This window comes from Protopterus annectens, chromosome 12.part0, assembly GCF_019279795.1.
Source record: "Protopterus annectens isolate FY-2018-M chromosome 12.part0, PAN1.0, whole genome shotgun sequence".
Taxonomy (NCBI): domain Eukaryota; kingdom Metazoa; phylum Chordata; order Ceratodontiformes; family Protopteridae; genus Protopterus; species Protopterus annectens.
In genome coordinates, this window is record NC_056746.1 from 1,570,310,109 (window position 1) to 1,570,332,240 (window position 22,132).

Below are 22,132 nucleotides of genomic sequence, written 5' to 3' on the forward strand. Positions count from 1 at the left end.
GTCTGCGGGCTTCAAGGATAATGTCTTTAACCCTTTGGGATAGGTCTGGGTTAATTGCTGCTATGTGATGTTCCAGGCAGTCAGTTGCAAGGTTTTTAGGTTTGGGTGTATGATGTTGTAGTTGTTCTGAGTTAACATCAAAGGCATCAGGGGTATTGACCACATTCTCCCCTGAGACATGCTCCTCAGCAATGGGTACCAGGTGTTGTCTTGGCCAATTCGGAGCTATCAGGATTATCCTTGGACGTTCCTCTTTGATTTTCAGTAGTACCTTGTGCATCAAAGGAAGAGGTGGAAATGCATATGCTGTCAGGCCTTTCCAACTGAAGGATAGAGAGTCCACCTTCCATGCAAGTGGGTGGTATGTCCTTGTGCAGAATTTTTGAGCTGGTGATTGAGTGGGGATGCGAATAGGTCTATTTGTGGCATTCCCCATTTCTTTGTGATGGCCTTGAAGATGTCCGGGTGTAGCATCCATTCGTGAGCATCCGAGGTGGTTCTGCTTAACATGTCTGCTAGGGTGTTTTCTTTTCCCGGCACAAATATTGCCTGTAACTGGATGTTGTAGCTCAGAGCCATATTCCAAAGGTCCAGAGTCATTCTGCATAGGGGGTATGAATGAGTGCCTCCCTGTTTGTAGATGTACCACATGACTGTGGTGTTGTCTGTCCTTATCATTAAATGGCCTTCTTTGAGGAATGGTCTGAATTTCTGGATTGCTAGTTTTACTGCCAGCATTTCTTTTTGGTTTATGTGCAGGTGCAGCTGGTCTGGAGTCCACAATCCTTGTATGCATTTGTCCAACATGTGCGCCCCCCAGCCTAGGTCTGAGGCGTCCGTTGTGATGGTTTGGTTTGCTTGAAAGTTGTGGAAGGGCAAGCCTGGGTTTGACTGGCATGCTTGAGCCCACCATAGGAACTCCTGTTTCAGGCATGGGATTAGTGGAATTCGGTTTCTAAGCTGTGCCTGTGTTGAGACCATAAATTCTTTAGGTACCACTGTAGCTTTCTCATATGCAGTCTGGCATGTGGGACCAGGATTATGCATGATGCCATGAAGCCCAAGGCCTGCAGTACTTTTCTTGCTGTTAGTTTGTTCTGCTTTGTTAATGCCAAGAAGTAAAGAGGGAGTTGTTCTTGTTTTTCTGCAGTTAGGAATGCCATTTGTTTTACTGTGTCCAATTCGCACCCAAGAATGTTCTTGTTTGGGATGGTATCAGTCTTGACTTTTTTAAATTGACTGTGTATCCCACGGCTTGTAGTAAGCAAATGACTCTTTGTAAATCTGTTGTCAGCTTGCTTTTGTTGTCCGCTTGTAACAGGCAGTCGTCCAGGTATGGATAAATTTGGATTCCCTGTAGCCTGCAGTGAGCGATTACTGATGCCAGGCATTTTGTGAATACTCTGGGCGCAGTAGATAAGCCAAAGGGCAATGCTGAGAATTGATAATGCTCTGATCCTGCAAGAAATCTGAGGTATCTTCTGCAATTTGGTCGTATGGGGACGTGCAGGTATGCCTTCTTGAGATCTAGAGTTACCAGCCAACACTCCTTGCCCAGCATGGGAAGAAGTTGCTGTAGGGTCAGCATTTTGAATTTTGGGACAATGATGTATGTGTTTAAGACGGACAGATCGAGAATAGGTCTCCAACTTTTCTCTTTTCTTGGTACTAGGAAGAGTCTGGAGTAGAATCCTTTGCCCTGTTCTGTTATTGGTACTCTTTCCACAGCTCTCATCTTTGTTAATTGAGCTATCTGCTTTAGAGCTTCTGTTTTTTGATTTGGAGGTAGGTTTGGCATTCCTCTTTTTACTGGTAAGGTGTGGAAGTGGAACCTGTAGCCTAGGTCTATGGTTTGGCAAAATCCACTTGTCTTTTGTGATATAGTGCCAATTTTTTGAAAATAAGGCTAACTTTCCGCCTAAAGGTGCTGCTATTTGCTCCCTGGTAGGCGGTGTCAGAGCCAAGTCACTGTGTTTGTCCTGTTGCAGTGGCAGTGGTTGTGTCTGTGCCTCGGTTATTGCCTTGCCACTGTCGTCCTCTGTAGGCACCTCCTCTGGATTGATTTCTGCCTCTAGAGCGTCTATTCCTGCCCCTTTGAGATTTTGAGGAGTCTGGAAAGGACCAATTTTTGGCAGGCCAGTTCCTGCTAAACCTTGGGGGCTGAACCTGTAAGAAATCCTTAACTGTTTGTACAGATTTTGCCTTTTTTTCCATTTTCTTCATTACTTGCTGAGCAGGTGTACCAAATAGAATGGCCTTATCCATAGGAGCATCTAACAGCTTTGCTTTAACATGATCCGGCAAGACCTGTTCTTTCAACCATGCATGCCTTCTTATCACTGTGCCAGTCATGGCTGATCTAAATGAAGCCTCCAGTGCATCATAGCCACATTTTAAAGAATGGTTACTAACCTGCTGAATGTTATTCACCATTTCTAAAACATATTTCTTATCTAAGGAGTCATCAGAGGACAGCTTCTTAGTTAACTGATCAAGCATAAACTCTTGGTATTGGATCATATGAAACTGACAGTTTAAAGCTCTAGCTGAGAGAGTAGCAGAGGTGTAAACTTTTTTCCCCATCTCTCTAAGGACCTGGATTCCCTTTCAGAAGGAGTAGGGTTTTTTGCTGAGGTCGAGGCTACTGCCTTAGGCCCCTGGGATATAGTCTCAGGATCTGCAAGAGGGGCCTTGTATAGGTGGTGATGAGTGTCTGGCACCCTGTAAAATCTATCTGGTTTGGCAGGGGCTGGAGGTAAAGTATCAGGAGCAGTGCAAACATCATTAAATGCATCATCCACAACAGGCAGTACTGGAGGTATAGCTAAGGGCCTATGTTGTGGTAGGTGCAGAAAAGTCCTAAGCCTTTTTCTTGAATCTGAGAAATCTTGTCCCTGCCATTGGAATTGTTCTCTCATGGCATGTAAGGTTTCTCCAAAAGAAAATTCCTCTGGTGGAGAGGCAGATGGAATGGATTCTTCAGCATCGGAATCCTCATAAGTAGAAAAAGGAGCCTCTGGCTGGTCTGTAATGTCTGAGTCATCCGAAGAATCATCAGAGGACACTGGCTCGGGGGGCTCTGCTCTAGGTCTCTTTTCTGGGGGCTGAGAGGCCCTGTCTGGGTGAGATTGGGATCCCCTAATTAAGGATATTAAATCCTCTGCCAGAGTAAGCATTTGTGAACTAGAAGAGGGCCTGTGTGAGGGGGGCTTAACAGGCACTGATTTAACAGTTTTGGCTGCTTTAGCCCTGGCAAAGGCCTTAATAGACATGGCTGCAGGAGGCCTAGCAGCACCACGTGCTGGGGTAGAGACATCCAAAGGGATGGTGTCTGATAAGTCACTAGGAACCACAGTAGTAGGCAAAACTTACTAGGAACCACAGTAGTAGGCAAAACTTCAGAGGCCGATTCAGCTAAGGTAGCAGGAGCCTCAGTAGTAGTCATGGATTCGGCTGAAGATTGACCTGTTTTCTCGGTTTCGGCCGAAACCGAGACACTCGCGGCTTGCTTAACCGTGGTTTCGGCCGAAACCGCGGACCGCGAGTGTCGGTCTTTTTCTTTGCGTTTTTTAACAATTTGGGTAGTCGGAGGATCCGACAGCATAATGTACGCAAAATCTGAGCCGAAAAACTGTTCAGCAAACTCCGACCGACGCCTAAGCGTTCGTCGGTTGAAGGAAGCACAGGCTGAACAGGCTGCTACGTCGTGGTCTGGGCCTAAGCAAGGCAGGCAGTAAGAATGGAAATCTTTATGAGGTATTTGTTTCCCACAAGTTAAACAGTTATTGACGTTTTCTGACATTGGCTGAGGCAAGAAAGAGTCCCCAACAGGGTACTTAGCTTTTTAGAAGTCTTCGAAGTAGTATTCGGTAGTAGTAATCTCTGGATCTGAGCGACCGGCACTTGCGAACAGCTTCTGCTTGGAGCGCCACGGCAAGAAAGACTGAGGAAAATGGCGTCGGCTGATGCCTTTATACCCGAAGACCAGCAGAGATGACGTTGGGTGAAGTGCGACATCAGCCGAAGCCGGACCCAGACTTTGGAATCCGGCCGACCGAAGGGCTGCCTGACGACAGGACAACCCATTTGTTATGACTGCAGATGCATCCTTGAAGGACATCTAATTGACAAAACTGAATTTTGCACAGGATTAAAAGTTACTAAGGATGTGTACAGGTTGTCATTTTTATCAACCCCTTTACTATTATTATATATGTATGTTAGCAGTCTTACTTGGAACATGCATCTTAACGACTGAATATTTAGTTGGTGTATAACTTTACAATGTCATACTGTAAATATATACAGATCCTGACTCTTACAAATTCAGTCCTTGTAAACGTAATTGTACACATTTGGTCAACTTGTTCAAATGTTGACCCAGCTGTTAATTACTATACCTCAAAGAATGGGCAAACTGTACATCAGCACCCTGACTGGAGAATGAATGTCCTCCAGCAGAGTGTTAATGTACAAGTAACACCTGCTAAAAATGAGTCTGATGATTCACAGCAGCATATCAAGCTGTCATGGAGCTCAGACTGAAAACAACTCACAGTCAGCATTATACTATCCTTACTAAGCAGTGTTTCTGCTATTTAGCAAGTTTAAAATAAATATATTAAAAAAAAGAAAATGATTAAACAAAAGTGTGTGTGTGTTTGTCAGTTTGTGGAAGTGTATGCGTGCATATGAATGAAAGTGAGACTGACTGAGCCATTATTTTACACTCGCTAAGCAGTGCTTTTGCTGTTTAGTGAATGTAAAACTAAATATTACAGAAAAAAATGTGTGCGCGCGGGCGTATGTGTGTGTGAGTGTATGTTCCTGTTTCTGATGTGCTTATGTTTCTGTGTGTGTATGTGTGTGTGTGTGTGTGTGTGTGTGTGTGTGTGTGTGTGTGTGTGTTGAGTGTATGTTCCTGTTTCTGTGTATATGCTTATGTTTCTGTATGTGTGTGTGTGTGTGTGTGTGAATGCTCACTTCTATGCATGAAAGCAAGGTATGTGTGAGTGAGAGAAAGAGGGAAAAAGAGTGATCCAACACTGGCAGCAACAGCACTCAGGAGGTTAGCTTTTCCCGGTTAGGGGGCACCACAGCGGAACTCCGGTCTGCTAATGACTGGCAGTAGACTTTCACGAACGCCGAGGTGCCAGCTCGACGTCCAACCTACAACGAAGGCACGCCCATTTATGCATGTCTTTCGAACGCCCATCCAACCGCGGGGAGAACATGCAGACTCCACAAAGAATATAGCAATAAAGAATATAAATAAGAAAACACAACAATTTTACAGACAGCCCATTCTCTAAGCACAATATTGCCATTCAGGATGTGTGTTGATGTGTAATTAATGCCCTTCCAAGGGTGCAGAGAACACCCCTGCGTGGGCATTAACTACACATCAACACCCGCCTGTCCAAGCATTATTGCTTGCTTGTTCACCTTGTATGTACAGTTGCATAAAATCATTTTCTTTATGTTATAACTATGTTTTTGTGTTTGCCTGTATTACAACCTTATGTATTATCATGTTTACATTTGCCTGGGTTATAGCTATAACGGGCTCTTGTTTGGATCAGTTCACATATTCATTTAACAAACAATTTATATATAAGCAATTCAGCTTTCACAAGAATGAGAATCCTTTAGTTTGTTTGTCTTAACCAGAAATGAAAATAAACTTGTCAAGTTTAAACACACAAAAATATACAGTTTTCTTGTCACTGTACAAATGCACTTAAAAAAATCAAGAAGAGAGGTATTGTAACTGTGGCTTCCACTTTCCTTTGCTTATTCAGGAGTGGTAATTTTCCTGAAAACATGACTTTTTTCTCTTACTTGACTGCAGGTTTGCTAAATTTTTGGAATGATCTATATTATACTACACAACTACACAACTGCATCTGGCAGTTAGTGCAGACAAGGCCACAATGTGTTTCCAAGCTGCTTCTTAAATTTAGGGTTTGATTTCCTCAGCCCACAGTGCAACTCTGAGCAAATCAGTTAGGGTTCTTGGCTTGAGTCTGAAAAAAGATCATAGGGAATCTGTGCTCTAACTCCGTTAACAAATTTTATTAAGAAATGGCTCCTGAGGACATTCACAGAAGTACAGAGAGAAAGCCATATCCTAGACTACTGGAGAACTGCATCCTGATGCCACTATACAAGAACAAAGAGGACACATACAACTGTGGGCGGCATAGAGGTATTGAACACTTTTCACACTGCGTTAATTTTGTGGAGATGGTGACTAATAAATGAAAAGGCACTGTAATAAAAAGTAAGATACGCACGGGAGATGAAGCAGTTCAGATTCAGATCAGGATGCAGCACAACTGACCTAATGTTTGCAGTAAGACAGATAGTAGAGAAAAGAGTTCAACGGGGTATTCCTAGACTCTGAGAAAGCAAATGACAAGGTCCCAAGAAAGGTGACTTGAGAACTCATGTGATGGTTCAAAGTCCTAGAAACACTGGTCAATTGGTGCAGGCTATATACAAGGATCCAGTAACAAAAGTACAAATAGTGTTCAGACTCAGAGAGCTTCTCAGAGGGAGTGAGGTGCATTATGATTCAGCTCTGAGGATAGTAATGGGCTGAACTAGCAAACTTAGATCAACAAAGCTACTATATGCAGACAATGTGGCATTAAAGCAGACTCTGAACCTTCAGCAAATGATTGAGGAACTGAATGCAAAACTGAAGGCACATGTGATGAAGCTGAGTACCAGTGAAGCATTTTAATATTGAAAGGGAAAAGTGCGAAAAAGGTTAATAGCTTCAAGTATCTGGGAGGGGTGGTTGAGAAGAACAGAAGTCTAAATGAGGAGGGGTGGCTGAGAAGAACAGAAGTCTGAATGAGGGGGTTAGTGCTACAACTGAAGGGGCTGCAGACAGCTGGCAAGGACTGTCAGCAGTAGTGTGTGACAGAGGAATGCCCAAGACACTGAGAAGTAAGAAGTATAAAACAGTGGTATGAGCAGTACTTCTGAATGGTACAGAAACCTGGGCAGTAAAGCCCGAGCAGGTGAGGAAACCAGAGGTGATGCAGATGAAGTGCTTGAGATGGGTGGTAGGATGCATACTGTAAGACAGATGAAGAAATGGTGACATTGGAGAAGAAACCAAAATAGCTACAACTGCAGAGAATGTCCAAGAGAACATATTACGGTGGTTCGGGTATGGGTACTGGAAATTTTGTGAAGATTTGGGAGAAACAGGAAGGAGGCAAGAGTAAATGGAGACATCTATAGGCTCATAGTTCAAAGGTAGTTACTAGGCTTGCAGTAAAAGGGACTATTGAGGAGCCTAGCACAAATTCCAAATTGCCCCCAAGCACTGTCTGGTTAGGTGACTTGGTCAAGGTCACATAACTGGCAAATGAAGGCTGAGAGAATCAAACCGTGTAACACAGAAACTTGTTCATTAACAGTTCATAGCCCTAATCCTCTACATTAACTGCCAGCAAAGAGATGTATGGCTTGCATCAGAGAACACCTACAACAGCCTGTTGCAGAAGATAGAAAAGTGACACCGAATAAAGAGAGGTGGCAACTGATGACAAGACACCCTGACCTTAACAAGAAAATGGGAAAAAGTGGGCTGATGTTGATGACAATGTTTTTTTTACACAAGATATATCTTGGCATCAAAGAATATTGCTCTAATGGGGGTAGTGCCAGTGCAGACTTTATTTGTTTATTTATTTGCAGTTTCTTAACCGGGAAAGTCCATTGGGCGAGAATAAGCCCATTTTCAATGGAGGCCTGGGGAGAAAAACTCCATATACAATTATTACAAAGCTAATATCAACAAAATTAACAAGTACAATACAGTTTTCAAAAATTACTAAAACACAGTAATATAAAAGAGAGAATAATAACATTTGAGCAAGGTGTTGTAACATAGCATTGAATGAAATAAAAACATATTTTGGAGTACATAAACATAACTGGAGTGCAGGCATTTATGCACTCACAGTTTGATAAGGTGAGAAGTAGGAAGAATTAGAAGAGGAGAGTAGAACAGTGAAAGGTGAATAGGCCGAGTTATGACAAAGGAAAAAAGGGAGATGAAGTGGAAATGAAATGAATGGAATCACTAGGGTGAGTTATGAGAAAGGAAAAAGGGAGAGGGAGTGGAAATGAAATGAAGGGAGTCACTAGGGTGAGTTATGAGAAAGGAAAAAGGGAGGGGGAGTGGAAATGAAATGAAGGGAGTCACTAGGGTGAGTTATGAGAAAGGAAAAAGGGAGAGGGAGTGGAAATGAAAGGAAGGGAGTCACTAGGGTGAGTTATGAGAAAGAAATAAAGGGAGAGAGTGGAAATGAAATGAAGGGAGTCACTAGGGTGAGTTATGAGAAAGGAACAAAGGGAGAGGGAGTGGGAATGAAATGAAGGGAGTCACTAGGCCGAGTTATGAGAAAGGAAAAAGGGAGAGGGAGTGGAAATGAAATGAAGGGAGTCACTAGGGTGAGTTATGAGAAAGGAAAAAGGGAGAGGGAGTGGAAATGAAAGGAAGGGAGTCACTAGGGTGAGTTATGAGAAAGAAAAAAAGGGAGAGAGTGGAAATGAAAGGAAGGGAGTCACTAGGGTGAGTTATGAGAAAGGAAAAAGGGAGAGGGAGTGGGAATGAAATGAAGGGAGTCACTAGGCTGAGTTATGAGAAAGGAACAAAGGGAGAGGGAGTGGGAATAAAATGAAGGGAGTCACTAGGGTGAATTATGAGAAAGGAAAAAGGGAGAGGGAGTGGAAATGAAATGAAGGGAGTCACTAAGGTGAGTTATGAGAAAGGAAAAAAGGGAGAGAGTGTGAGTTATGAGAAAGGAAAAAGGAGAGGGTTTAGGGTGATTTGAATGTTGGGGAAGTGAATTCCACACAACAAAAGGAGAGAAAGACAGAAGAAACTCCAGGGTGACTTAAAGTTTGTGGTTTGATAATGAGTTTGTGAGCAGTTAGCATTTGAATGTAAGAGAGATAGTGGAGAGTTCCAGCCAGTTCAAAGGGTGGAGTGCATCAAGTGGGAGGAGGAGGAGTGGTCCCAGCAAACAGAGAGATTTTTTTATTGAAAGATGACGGGGGCTCCAGGGATGAGGTGGGAAGTATATGTTTGGATAAGGATGCGATAATAAAAGGGAGTACAGCATTCATGCACAGCTTTGTTTTTTCTTAATACTAGTTTGTATATGAATGTCAATCTTTAAATGTTCATCAATGATAACACCAAGAAGTGTATGGGAGATATCTTCAGTTTTTGTATTATCTCTATGACGAATGGAGAAAAAAAAAAACAGAGGTGTTTAAAAAATTTTAGATGGGGGTTTGATTTTGGTTTTGGATTGATTGATTTTGAGGTGATTATTCGGCATCTAAAAGGTGATTATAGAGAAGGCATCTTGTGAAGTATAGTGATGGGAAGGGCTATGCCATCTGCAGCTAGCTTGAGAAAGTTAGATGGAAGGTTGTCTGGGGCATGAGAGCATGGTTTTAGTTTTAGCAGAAGTTTTTTATGGTGTGTAGAGAGACAAGTTGTATGACAAAGGGGGAAGATGAGTAGTGTTGAAGTCAGAGGAACTAGAGTTGAGGGTGTGGGATGAAGGTGGAGTAGAAGTGTTATTGGAGAATGACGTAATGAGCTTGGCTATTGAATCAATAAAGAAATAGTTGAATTCAGTAGCTAAGATATGATCCAGAGAGTTAGGGTCAGGGCAGGGATTGTCTTTTTTGCCAGAAGACAGGAGAGCAGTTATACAGTTCCAAAATTTCGGGGTTGGATCTATGATTGTTTTGAAGCTTGTAGTAGGACTTTTGGTCTAAAGCAATTTGTTTTTCACTTTATTACAAAGTTGCTTATACTCAGTAAGGGTGTTAGGTGTTTTAGATTTATGGCAATGCTTCCAAGATTTATCTCGTAGTTGCATGAGTGCAACAGTTGCTTTAGTTAGTCAAGGGGTGAATTTGGTTTGGATTCTTTTAGTTCTGGGGGGAGCGAAGCTATCTAGCAGGTTACTGAATGCAATATTGAAGCATGTAACAGCGTCGTCGAGAGAGGGTTTTTATAGGGTTCCAGTTCATATGTTTTAGTGAGTTAGAGAAGGCTAGAGGGTTGATGTTTTTTAGGGTACAAGTTGTTATGTAGATGTGGTGAAGATAAAGGGAGGATGGTGAGTGACAAGCAAAGGCAGGGAGATGATCGCTGAGGGAGTCGGGTTGGGTGCCATTGCCAGAAACGGTGTTGGGGTGAGAAACTAATATCCAGTCCAGATACTACTGGAATTGCTATCTTTATTAAATCTGGTAGGAGAGGTAATTATTTGGGTGTAGTTGTATAGGTTTATATTCTGAGGTGATGCAGGTGATTGAATAGAAGTCCAGTTTATATTTACATCACCTAGGAGTATAGTTTCATTGCTTATACTGGATGAGAATCAAGAGAAGATATCTTCAAGAATGGGGATGTTATTTCCTGGTGGAATATAAAGGGCAGCTATATATATGTTTTTATGGTTATTCATTTTTAGGTTGACCAGGGTTAGTTCAGCTGTTGCGAATTGGGGTATATGCTTGGTAAAGGGTGTCACTGTTAGGGAGGAGGAGAAAAGTAGGGCTACTCCACCACTTTTCTTTAGAATTTTGTCATTTCTTATGATCTTGTAGTTGGGGTGGGTAATTTCGGAATCTTTTATGTGGGGTTTTAGCCATGTTTCAGTGATAGAGAGGATATCAGGGGGATAATGGAATAGCCAGGCATGAAGGGTAGGAAGTTTATTGCATAAACTTTGGGTGTTAATGGTAGCAAAAAGGAGATATTTATGGTGAGAGGGTGAGGAAGCCAAGTTAGGGTTAGAAGCAAGGTTGTCTGAGGGTCCGGGATTAGGATGCATGTCACCAGAGAAGACGATAGAGATTAGTTGGGAGTAGTAAGGAGACTAGGTCTTTAGATTCTTTGGAATTGGAGTTGAGAGCAGGGTAGCTGGAGAGGCATGGATTGTGAGGCATTGGGACTGTATTACAGATATCAGGAAGAATCTTTCTACTAAAGGGAAGAGCGTCATTATAGTAATAGAGGTGAGGAGAGATATAAGTTGAGAGGTGAGCTTCTTTTAAGGTATGTACTGAAGTTGTATGATAGAGAGGGGAATAAGAAAAGTCAAGGAGTCTGGTAAGATGGAGTAGACAGAACAAGAGGAAAGGCAGACATATTATTGGTAGAGTATGTGTAGGTTTGATTTTCATGGTAGTGTAAGGTTATAGTATGCAGTGAGGATGTGCAGAGGGGAGAAGGAGCTAGCAGAAGGTAAAGTTGTATGTGTGGTCTTTGGTAGTAAGAATGGGGAAGGAGGGAAGGTAAGAACTGGTAAGGGGAGAGTCCTGGGTAGTGGAAACAGGAGGGGCTGGTGGATGAGGAGGTGGGTGGGGATTGTTCAGACAGGCTGAATGCAAGAGTGGGTGTGGTTTTGGGATTATTAAGTGTAGAGGCACTGGGGGCAGGTGGGAATTGGGGGCAGGGTAGGGAAGCAGAGTGAGCCTGAAGGGTGAACGGAGTAGACAGAGCTGAGAAGGAGGAAGGAGCAGAAGAGCCAAACAAAATACAAGCACTCACGAGCACTCAAAGGTACTGATAAGCTCGGAGGTATGTTACTTATGAGTTAAGGTTTGGTCTAATTCAAGGAGAATTTAACAGGTATAAGAATTGTGCAAAAAAACAATGGGAAAGGACAATAGGCCTTAGAGCTGCGGGGAGCAAGGAAAAAAGTATTGAAAGTTACCCAATACAATGAGTGGGAATATATCACCACCTAGTGCCAGGGAAGTAAATATTGTGGGAAGAAATATACAGGAAATTGTTATGGCTAGGCTTGTATAGGCTCAAGGGCCGATAGCCTAGTACCAACTTATGACCCTATGGTGTTCCTGAGAAAAGTAAAATGCAGAAATTACCTATTACAGGGATTTAAGTGGCTGGAGGGGAGAGAGTTGGGAAAAGGGACTGCTGCAGAACCGCTAGTGTGCATGCCATGGGTTAGCAATACAAACACCTTAAAAAATAAGCTTTAACAAAACGTATTGCACATACACACAGATGGAGAGGGTTATTTTTCAGAATATCCCTGGATTTCTTCTTTGGGGGGTATGTTCCTCAGTCTAAATGGAGCTATAGAAGGGGAAACCCGAGAGAAAAATACCCGAGGAAGCTGAAAAAAAGAGAGAAGTACTTTAATATAGAGCCATGGGAGAACTGAGAGAGGTAGTAATAGGCTAGACTGGAGAGATCCGGTTACATGTGAGAAGTACAGTACAAAAGAAGAGGGAAAGACAGTTCAGAACGGAAATATGAGGGCAGTTTTAGGAGAAATAAAAGCATTAGATGGAGGCAGCACAATTAAAAGCAATTCAATAGGCAATGGGTGCATATGCAAAAATGAGTTGCTCTAGGATAACCAACAATAGCAGGAACTTATTCACTATACAGTCAGCATATACAAATATAAGTGGGAAATGTTTGTGAAAATATGATGTGCATCATACAGAATGATCAATTTACATCCAATGCTATCAGGAAATAGATGTTAAAGCACATGTATAACTAGGTTATGGTGTTTACTTATACTGCATTCATGCAAAGTAAGTACACTATGTATGGACGTTACCGTACTGCAAACTGTTTTTCAATGTTTACTTCTTCGGCTATGACTGTTACATTAACATTAGAAAAGGAAATCCACACCTCTTTGTGAAATGTCAATGGCAGAAATGCGCAGATCATATCCTAGCAGTTTGTACAGAGTTGATAACATCAAGGTTTACCTGCAAGTATCTTATCTTGCATGCATCCAACACGTTTGTATGGCCAAGCTTTCTTCTGCGCTCCGAATAAGACTGGCTTATGGATACAGAGGTGTCAATTTTTATTGGGCCATAAGCACAGCAAGCTGTAGTTAGTTAACATAGACCTGCAGGGCACCACAGGTACTCAATGTACATCATATAATAAAATACATGGATTACTGAGCTCCATGATGAAATGATACAGCAAAGTCTGGAAGTGCTCTACTGCGCCTCATGTTTAACCACATGAATGAGTCATACTGCATGCTGCTGCTACTTTGTACGATTATATCATGTTGAAAGTAAATTACAATATCTGCAGTCCCTTTCTGATACTGCAGCTGTTCATTCTACAGTTACTGAATTTTACAGGCCTTTATGACCCAAAAGAAACAAGAAATTAATTCCCATACAAAGTTGCTCACTTTTTCAAAACATTGTTTTTTTACTCTGCTTTCCACAGAAGCCCTTTACTGCATGGCTGCTTATTCTGCTTTTTATATGCATTTTGTCCTGCAAATAAATAAATAAATAAATACCATTTAAGAAGCACTATCCATCACCATTTGACCACAATTAGATAAAGAATAAGGGCCCAAAACTAAACGAGCCAGGTCATACATCAACTCAGAGGTATGTAACATCATTCATGCCTTCCCAATAACTGTTTTCTGGGACAGGTAATGAGGAATACATTTAGGAACACTGATATTAGCTGTAACATCTCAGTGATGTGAATAAGACGTGTTTATGCATGCATCAGAGCCAATGACCTAGCAGGCTGCATATTCACCAATGATTTCATCAAGTTCAGCATGTTGTAGGTTCTAGTCCTGCCTATGGTACTTGGATTTTTGTACACCTACTAATGAGGTTTGCAGTATGAGGAATGCTGCATTCCTGAGGAGCAATCCTTCAGATGACTGGTTAAGCCAAGAACCCATACGCCTCAGTTGGTTGCAGGTCAGGTGAGTGTTAAGTTACCATGCACTTATGGAAAAGCAAGGACATTTTCTCCAGTATCCCACACAAAGTTCCTCCTGTCTGTGTAAATACCAACGTAAGTCATGAAAAAATACACCATAGACCTACATCTACAAAAGCAAATAAATGCAAGCTTAAATCATAAGTTGCGCAACACCACTTGCAATGACAGTCCTGCCTACAAAAGGATTTTTTTGTTAGCCAGAAAAGGACCAATAACCTTACAAGTTCCTGAATATCCTCCCTTGCTTAATGGCAGAAGGTAGCAGCTGGATGTGATTCACAGCTAACTGAATTGACTTTGAAAACTCCCCAACAAATCTGCCTCAAAAATAACTTCTGAGGAGGCAAATTTTACAAACACAAGTGCTTGGAGAAGACATTGCCCACCCCATTCTCCACATCCCCTAAACTAGATTAACTGCAATCTTATTTAGTCACATGTCTCACGAAACGTCAAAACTGTTAAATTATGACAGTTTAGTTAAATAAGAATTTATACATGTCTGTGTGCAAATTATAATATATATGATATATATACGTGTGTGTGTGAGCGCACACACACACACACGGACACACATGCACGCACACACACACGCACGCACACACACACGCACGCACACACACACACACACACACACACACACACACACACACACACACACACACACACACACACACACACACACTCACACACACACACACACACACACACACACACACACTCACACACACACACACTCACACACACACACACACACAAACACACTCTCTCTCTCTTTTAGAATATTAACAGAGCTCCTACATTCAACAGCCTGATGTCCACTATACATACTCACTGAAAAATAAATAAGGTTCTACAGCAGAAGGGAAAAGAACAAACTAGGAGTAAGAAGTGTGCTTCATTTTGTATCAAAATCTATGTCATTATATTGTTGGGTCCATTAATTTGTACTCAAGAAACCAGAAATGAGCAATCCCCAGGGGTCAACAGCACAACTTTTATAAGATGTTAATAAAAGCAATATAAACTAGTCAAAGGCATTCAGGTTACCTCCTCCAAGTAGCAACAACCTCAGAAATCTCAAGACTGTATCCTCAAGAGAAATATATTCTCAGAAATACAATGTATTAATTTTACCACTCCAGTACTGTGATATCTATCTGCTCACGGGATAGCAACTGGCTGAAAAATATATTCATTTCTGTTGTAGTCCGAGCTTGTTTTAGTCCTAGTGCATACTAACTTCAGAGAGGACTATAACAATTCTGGTAGTGAAGGTGGTATATATAAAGGTGTGCAGGGCTTGGGCTCTGCAGGGAAGGATGTCACTTTGAAAAGTGAGTTTTTCATTTCAGAGAAACAGTTTTCAACAGGCTACTACAGATCCCTTTATTTTATTCTAATTCTGCTCTGGCCTTGATTCCTATATATTTAGTGGATCAGCCTGGAACTGTGCATATCAGTAGCCTTCCCTGTAACAGTATCCAGTAAGAACACCAGGCATTCTTCATTTCATACTGTAAAAACAATAAACCATTTCAGTCCATTAGGCACTTGCTCCAGGTCCTACTGTAACTTCTAAAAATCAGACCCCCAAGGTCCACACATAGCAGCTTAATAACATTTTAATGCAGTCCTGTTCCAATCCAGGAATGAAACATCTAATGTACACTTCTCAAGTGTGTCTTCGCAACATGTTTTTGCATGCTGCAGTTAGCTGTTCTTGATGTTACGTCAACTATGTAAAAAAATCTTTTAAAATGCGTTTTTTTATCTCCAGTCTTGTATCTGATGCAGTTAGCTGTTCTTGATGTTACCTCAACTATGTAAAAAAATCTTTTAAAATGTGTTTTGTATCTCCAGTCTTGTATCTGATGATTTTAAAGGTCAAGGGTCAGATTTCACAATTCTCTCTCTCTCATCCAAAGGTGGGGGGTGGGGTAATGCTGGACTACCTGTGTTGTCTGGTGAAATAAACTTACCATCAGGAAATGACGACTGAGCCTGCCAACCACTAGTGGTATTTTCATATTGCATCCAAAGATCTTTGGTAAGATGGTCCTTTTGAAACCAAGCCTGCCAAAACAAGAAAAAAATGCTTATAGGAAAACTATGACAAAAATAAAAATAAGCACAAATATCTTGAACAATTTCATTAACTACTCATATTACTCATGCAGCTCAATGTAACACATGCCACCTTGTTCAAAATTAAACATTATTTCAGACCTAAGCCATTTTTCAATGAGTATACTGATATATATCTTTATGATGACAGCCATGTTATCAAATGTTGTTTTATTGATATATTTGTCTGGTTTCCTTGTAGATTTCCAGTGTTCCTGTACTCCAAGTCATGTCTACAGATGCAGGGATACTGTCCAGTGTATTAAATGTACTGCTGAGGACACACACAAAAGAAGTGCACCGATGGACATCATCGGAGACAGTGATGTGATACAGAACAGTCAAGCCAAACAAGGTAAACATGACAAGGAGTACTATACAAGGTATCTGTAAATACCTATACATATCTATCATTCTAGCTACCTACCTATCTCTCTCTCTCTCTCTCTTGCTCTATCAATGTATACCCTAACAGTGGACCACAATAAAGGTGTGTGATAGAAAAACATTTACCTGGACCACTGTGTCAGATACTTTTTTTACCATGCAATCTCACCTGAAGTTGATTACAGTCCCCTGGAGTGTCTTCAAAGGTTTGCTTCTATCTGTGGTCTATCCTCAGTTCTAAAAATCCCCTAAACATGCCATATTTAGTTGGTAAAGCTAATGTAAAAGTTCCTACTGCAAACTGGATACAGACATACACAGTGCCTAAAACAGCCTTGTATACCTAAATTAACTCTAAAAATCAAAAACATGCTCCAAATCTCCCACTTATTTAAAAGTAAACTCACACTTCTGTCACAAAATGCACTCATACTGCTGTCCACCTAAATCACCCCAAAACAAAACTAATGAGCATTAAAATATTATTAAAATAAAAAATGCATAAAATAAAAAAAAATACTGAGTGTGACTAGCCAATAAGAAATGACATCACCAGCAAATTCCAACTTTAAGAAAAAAAAACATAACTGAACTTTATAAAACTAACAAATCCTACTAAAACACATCAAAAAATGAATTAACTCCACAAAAAATTATTAAAAGTAACCAAGAACTGGAATAGACAACCATCTACTAGACAGTTTATTTATAAAAGCTATTTGAAGCCTTATTTAACAGACAGCTTTCCCACTGAAATCAACAGAAAACTTTATGTCACACTTAAAACAATGGGAAAATTGGTTAAATGGACGATGTGGACAGTCTGATTTGTGTAATACATGAAATATCTTGCACTCTGACCCCTGCATGAAAACTGAACCCAGGGCCCCCATGTTATGTGTGGTTGCCACAGCCACTGGACCATCAATGAGTCTCTGGATGATTTGATACCTGGTTTCCCCGGGGAGGTCCTTGGTACAATCCCCAGACAAGGGCCAGACTTTTTCTTTCCTATAGAGTTGTTAATACAGGTCATGGATTGTACTGCACTGGATGTGTGTGACTTTAAAATTGTCTCCATGGTGCTTTCCTAGTCAAAGGGAAAAATGTTCTTGGAGGAAACAAATAGCTTACTGACCAGAGACTCCTTGTTGGTCCAGCTGCAATGGCAACTGCATGAAATGTGGGGATCTTGGGTTTAATCCCCAGAAAAGGATCAGAGTTCAACTTTCCTGATGAGTTGCTGGTATTACACTACAAAGAGGGTGGCCTAATGGTTAAGGTGTTTTGCCTTACAAGCACAAGGTGCAGGGTTTGAGTCTCACAAAGGATAATTGGCTAGGCTTAAAATGCCTCAAGGGCATTTAGCTTAGTACTAACCTACGAACCTATATTTTTTAGATCTGAATTACTGTTTCTCATCTGTTTCAATGGTATGTGATCATTTGTTTGGCTCCTATGGCTGATGTATGGTTCTGTACTCTACTTCTGGCATGATTTTTAATTTATGTTTTAATGAGCCAGATACATTTTTGGCACTATTTTAATAGTGTAGTAAGAGTTACCTTATGTTTTAGATAGCTTAATCTTACTTAATTATTTAGGATAGGGTCTGTTTTGCTTGTAATGCAGTTTTCTGGCTCGCTGATTAAAATTCTATTTTTGTTTTTTTACTTCTCATGGTTAATACTTTTTCTTTTAATCTAGCATCAGATTTGTGTTCCAGGGGCTTGATTTAAGGGGGTTCAGTGCCTGAGTGGGTAGTGTTTATTTTGAGTGCATTTCCTTCTGTCTCTCTCTTTCTTTCTCTAGCCTAATTAAAACAGAGATGGAGTTTTACAGTACTGTGTCTGATAAAGGAGTTGATGGATGTCCACAGGATATGAGCTAATGTCAGTACTTTGCATGGGATGTGCATAAACAAGAACATACTACATACTAACATCTGGGCATCACGCATGGTGGGACTAGGTAAGTTACATTCATGTAACATCCCTTAGTGGTACCAGTGGTAAACAGCTTCTATGCCATAACCACCATAAGTCAACAAAATAAGTAAGAAAAAATAACAATACAAAAAAAAGTAAAAAACAAATGAAGGGAGGGTGTTGCCAAGCCTGTGAATTTGAAGGTTTCTTGACTAATCAAGTGGTCGTCTTCTGTGTAATTCTGAGGTATAAAGTAGGCCTCTTGCTTTCTATCTGCTGTAGTTCAGAAATCAGAATAAAAGATAAAATGTGTGTGTGTGTGTGTGTGTGTGTGTGTGTGTGTGTGTGTGTGTGTTAAACCTGACATTAATTGACACTGCATTGTTACTAATATTGATGCTTGGAATTGTATTTTGATTTACAAAGTACTTTGATATTGTATTTCAGTGGTACCCCTAGACATGGCCACAACATTTAGAAGCTTGTAAAGAATACTTCACAGTGAAAACTTGATGGAACCTTTTCACTGAGCCACTACATGTGGTTAGGCCTACATTTTATGAATGTGGCACCTAGCAGGCAACATCTAGAAACTGGCAACTTTTTCAGACTGCACTAGCTGTACTCTGTAGTGGAATACGTCAGACATTCCATTTGCTGGTGGAAGCAAGTTATTTATGTGACGAAGACCTCACATAGGAATTGGATAAAAAATTTCTTACCAATATTTTCAGATGAGGAACTGATGGAGATATAAAAAAAGTAAGAGGACAGGTATTAGAGGGACTAAAAATGCTGAAAGAAGGAGAAGCTTGAAGATGTGCAGCTAGACAGACCATGACACCACTGGAGACGAGATGCAATTAGCCAGCAAGAAAAACGTGGGTAAGCAAGAAAGTAGTGCATCAGGAAGAAGATGGAAAGAGAGGCAAAGGAGATAGATGGTAGCAAAACTGTGCAGAAGATGGGTGAAGAAAGGCTACAAGTAGTGAACTGAACATGGAGAGGAGACAATTAAGAAGGGAACTCATACAACGGAAAAAAGGAGCGGGGAGGAAATCAAAACCAAAAGTTAGAAAAGGATAGCTGCTAAGCTAAGATGTAAAGAATTTCTGTTTACTAACCTGCTGCATTCTACCTTCTTTTCCTTTTTCTAAGTTACCTCTTATAAGTTACCTTGATCTTGTGACGGTTAGCGATAAGCCCGGCTAATGAATATGGTGGAATATGCAGACAACCATCACATGACAGCTGAATGCGTGGAGGAAGATGGTGACTGTGGTGTTGGAAAAGAACGTCAAGGAAAGTTATTTTTTATATTTCTTTGTTACAAAAAAGTCATATGAAGGATATGGATGCAGGAACTCATGGCTGTAAAGAATGTAAGTGGAAAACTTAGCAACTCAACAAAGCAATTTTAAAAAGTAACTGCAGTAAGACTGGTGCTGAGCTGTATACATCTTTGAGAGGTGAAAGGAGCACTTGAAACTAGCTGCCATGCAGCTGCATTCATGGGAGGTATGTGCTAATCTCAGCAAATATTCTATTTTTTATGCACAGTATAAAAGGTTGCAAGCCTGCCCACACAATCACAAAAAAGATGTGTATTGGCATTAATGCACAACAATGTTGCTGATTAAGTCAGGCTGCCATACCCCACTTTCTGTATTAGCAGCTCCACCACAGTCATTCTTTCCATCACTGTTGAAAGACTTCTCATTGTCTCACTAGAAACATGTCTCCTTTTCTTCAAGTCTTCACCCACTGTTTTATGGTAATTCCTTAGAAATTCATCCTGTAACCCTTGTTTTCTGTCCTTTCTAATGTTAGATAACTCCAAAAATCTTCCATGGTCATTCTCACTGACAGCTTCTTCAGACTTCATCTCTGATAGCATAACTCCACACTGTAGCCCCCATCTCGTCATCTGTCAGTGCTCTCTATGCTTTTCATAAAATTCTACACTCCCTTCTGCCACATCCTGTGTCTTCAACAGCTTGGATGTTACTTTCTTGTCTATCACATCCACTGGTTCTCCACCACTAATTTCCCCATGCACCCACTTCTCCCTCCCCATCTCTGACTCTGCCCTTGAAGTATGTCAGCTGGATTCTGGTGATGACTGACTTGACTATATAAACTGGATAGACACAGAAGGGATGAAAAAAGAAGCAGTTTTACATGATATAAAGAAAGCATTAGTTTAAATCACTAGTAGCTACTGACTGACAATATGTACTGGCTAGAAAGAGAAAGGGAGAAAGGTGCTACATGGCATGAATGAAGCACAGATACACTGGATTTGGAAATCACATGTAGATAACAATTTTAGCACCCAGTGCCATCCCCCGAACAAGTGTTCCCCTCAACTTTAAGTTGAGCTATTCAACTCAGCAAAAAAAAAAAAAATTAACATCTTTTACACTTTTGCCATATTTGTAACAAGCAGCCGCAACAGTTAATGCTATATACTGAACGCTAAAGAGCTTCACTTCGGACAGCAAATACAATATTGGCATTCAATCTTTAATGCTGGCATTGCACTTAAGAACAATCAGGACCTGATGATTTTGCCCCCTAAAACTTTGTGCCTAAGGCTGCTGCCCCATTCATCTCCCTCTAGCTAGCATGATGGAGAAAATTAATTCTGGGAAAGGATTTAAGAATGGCATGATGACAATGTCTTTGGATTCCAGGTTACAGTGCATGTTAATTAGGGTAATGATGCAAAGGACAACAGGGCAGGATTTACAACAGTTAATGTACTTTTCTTCTGTTGGCAATGGAAGCCTTGGCTAGGGTTTCCCTACAGCAGGATGAGTTTAAAATGGACAAGTTACAAACTCACTGATAATCTGTTCTCTGATATAACTCCTTGCTTGCCCCCACTCCCCCCTCCCCTGAAATCACTCAGTGTGGAGTTTCCATTTGTGCACCAACAATGATTCAGAGTGTCTGGGCTCTGCTTGTTCTCTGTAGTTGTGCAGCTGTGGAGTTAGTATATATAAGTACAGTAGTGCAAACACCATGCTTTTTTTTTGTTTTTCATCAAAAAGAAGATTCGGCTAATTTCAACCCTGACCAGAAGGAATAGAATACAGGTGAGAATGTGAGCAGGGGTACACATTTTCTGATAACAGTGGTGTTTGTTTGAACTTGTCAGTCATCATTCTGTTTGGCTTTCTATGTGGATTATGAGGGCATCTTTTTACATCTGGCATTTAGACATAAATGCATCGGGCGGTTACATGACAATCATACACTGTTTAATGAGATAACAGAGGGGTACGGATGGTCTGTAGAAAAGGACTGTTTAGAACTTTAGAAAAATAAATTACATGCAGTGTATTGAGGGGTACAGGTCTGAATAAGGTTAAATACTTAAATACTGAGGTCCTTTTTACTTTGCACAGATGACAATGGAGAATGGGAATAGATGAGTTTGGAAAATAAAGAGTTGAAGTTTCAAATGATTTACTCAGCTAAGTATAGATGGACGAGTGTTCTTGTTCTAACAAACTGTTGCAAAAGGGAGGGTATCAGAGAGACAGTCTCCTAGATCTGCTACCTAAAGTGATTTTATCTGTACCGTTTCTTGTCAGTCCTGTCATGCTCTAGGTCACAGATGGGATACCAGACCTGACTTGAGATTTCTGGATTAGCTCTGTTTTCGATACTATTAATGAAGGGTTTTTTAACTTGTATTTCCAGTGGCTGTGTGTGTAATTTTAGGAGGGGCATTTTGCTTTTATTTACTGATTTTATTTTTATGCTTTGGTCTTCTTAGGTGCCATGCATGGCCAAGTATGAAAGGAGTTAGGGCCTTAATATCATTTCAAGCTTAGGTATTTACTACATTGTATAACATTTC

At 40.8% G+C, this 22,132-nt stretch overlaps 1 protein-coding gene across 2 annotated transcripts in view; it reads right to left on the reverse strand.

The window, feature by feature from the left end:
• Positions 1-22,132, reverse strand: part of PMP22 (peripheral myelin protein 22) — a 244,838-nt gene that overhangs the window by 92,498 nt on the left and 130,208 nt on the right. For both annotated transcript variants that reach the window (XM_044090521.1, XM_044090522.1), the window contains exon 3: positions 15,802-15,895. In XM_044090521.1, coding sequence (XP_043946456.1) covers positions 15,802-15,895 — 94 coding nt within the window. The remainder of the gene's footprint in view (positions 1-15,801; positions 15,896-22,132) is intronic.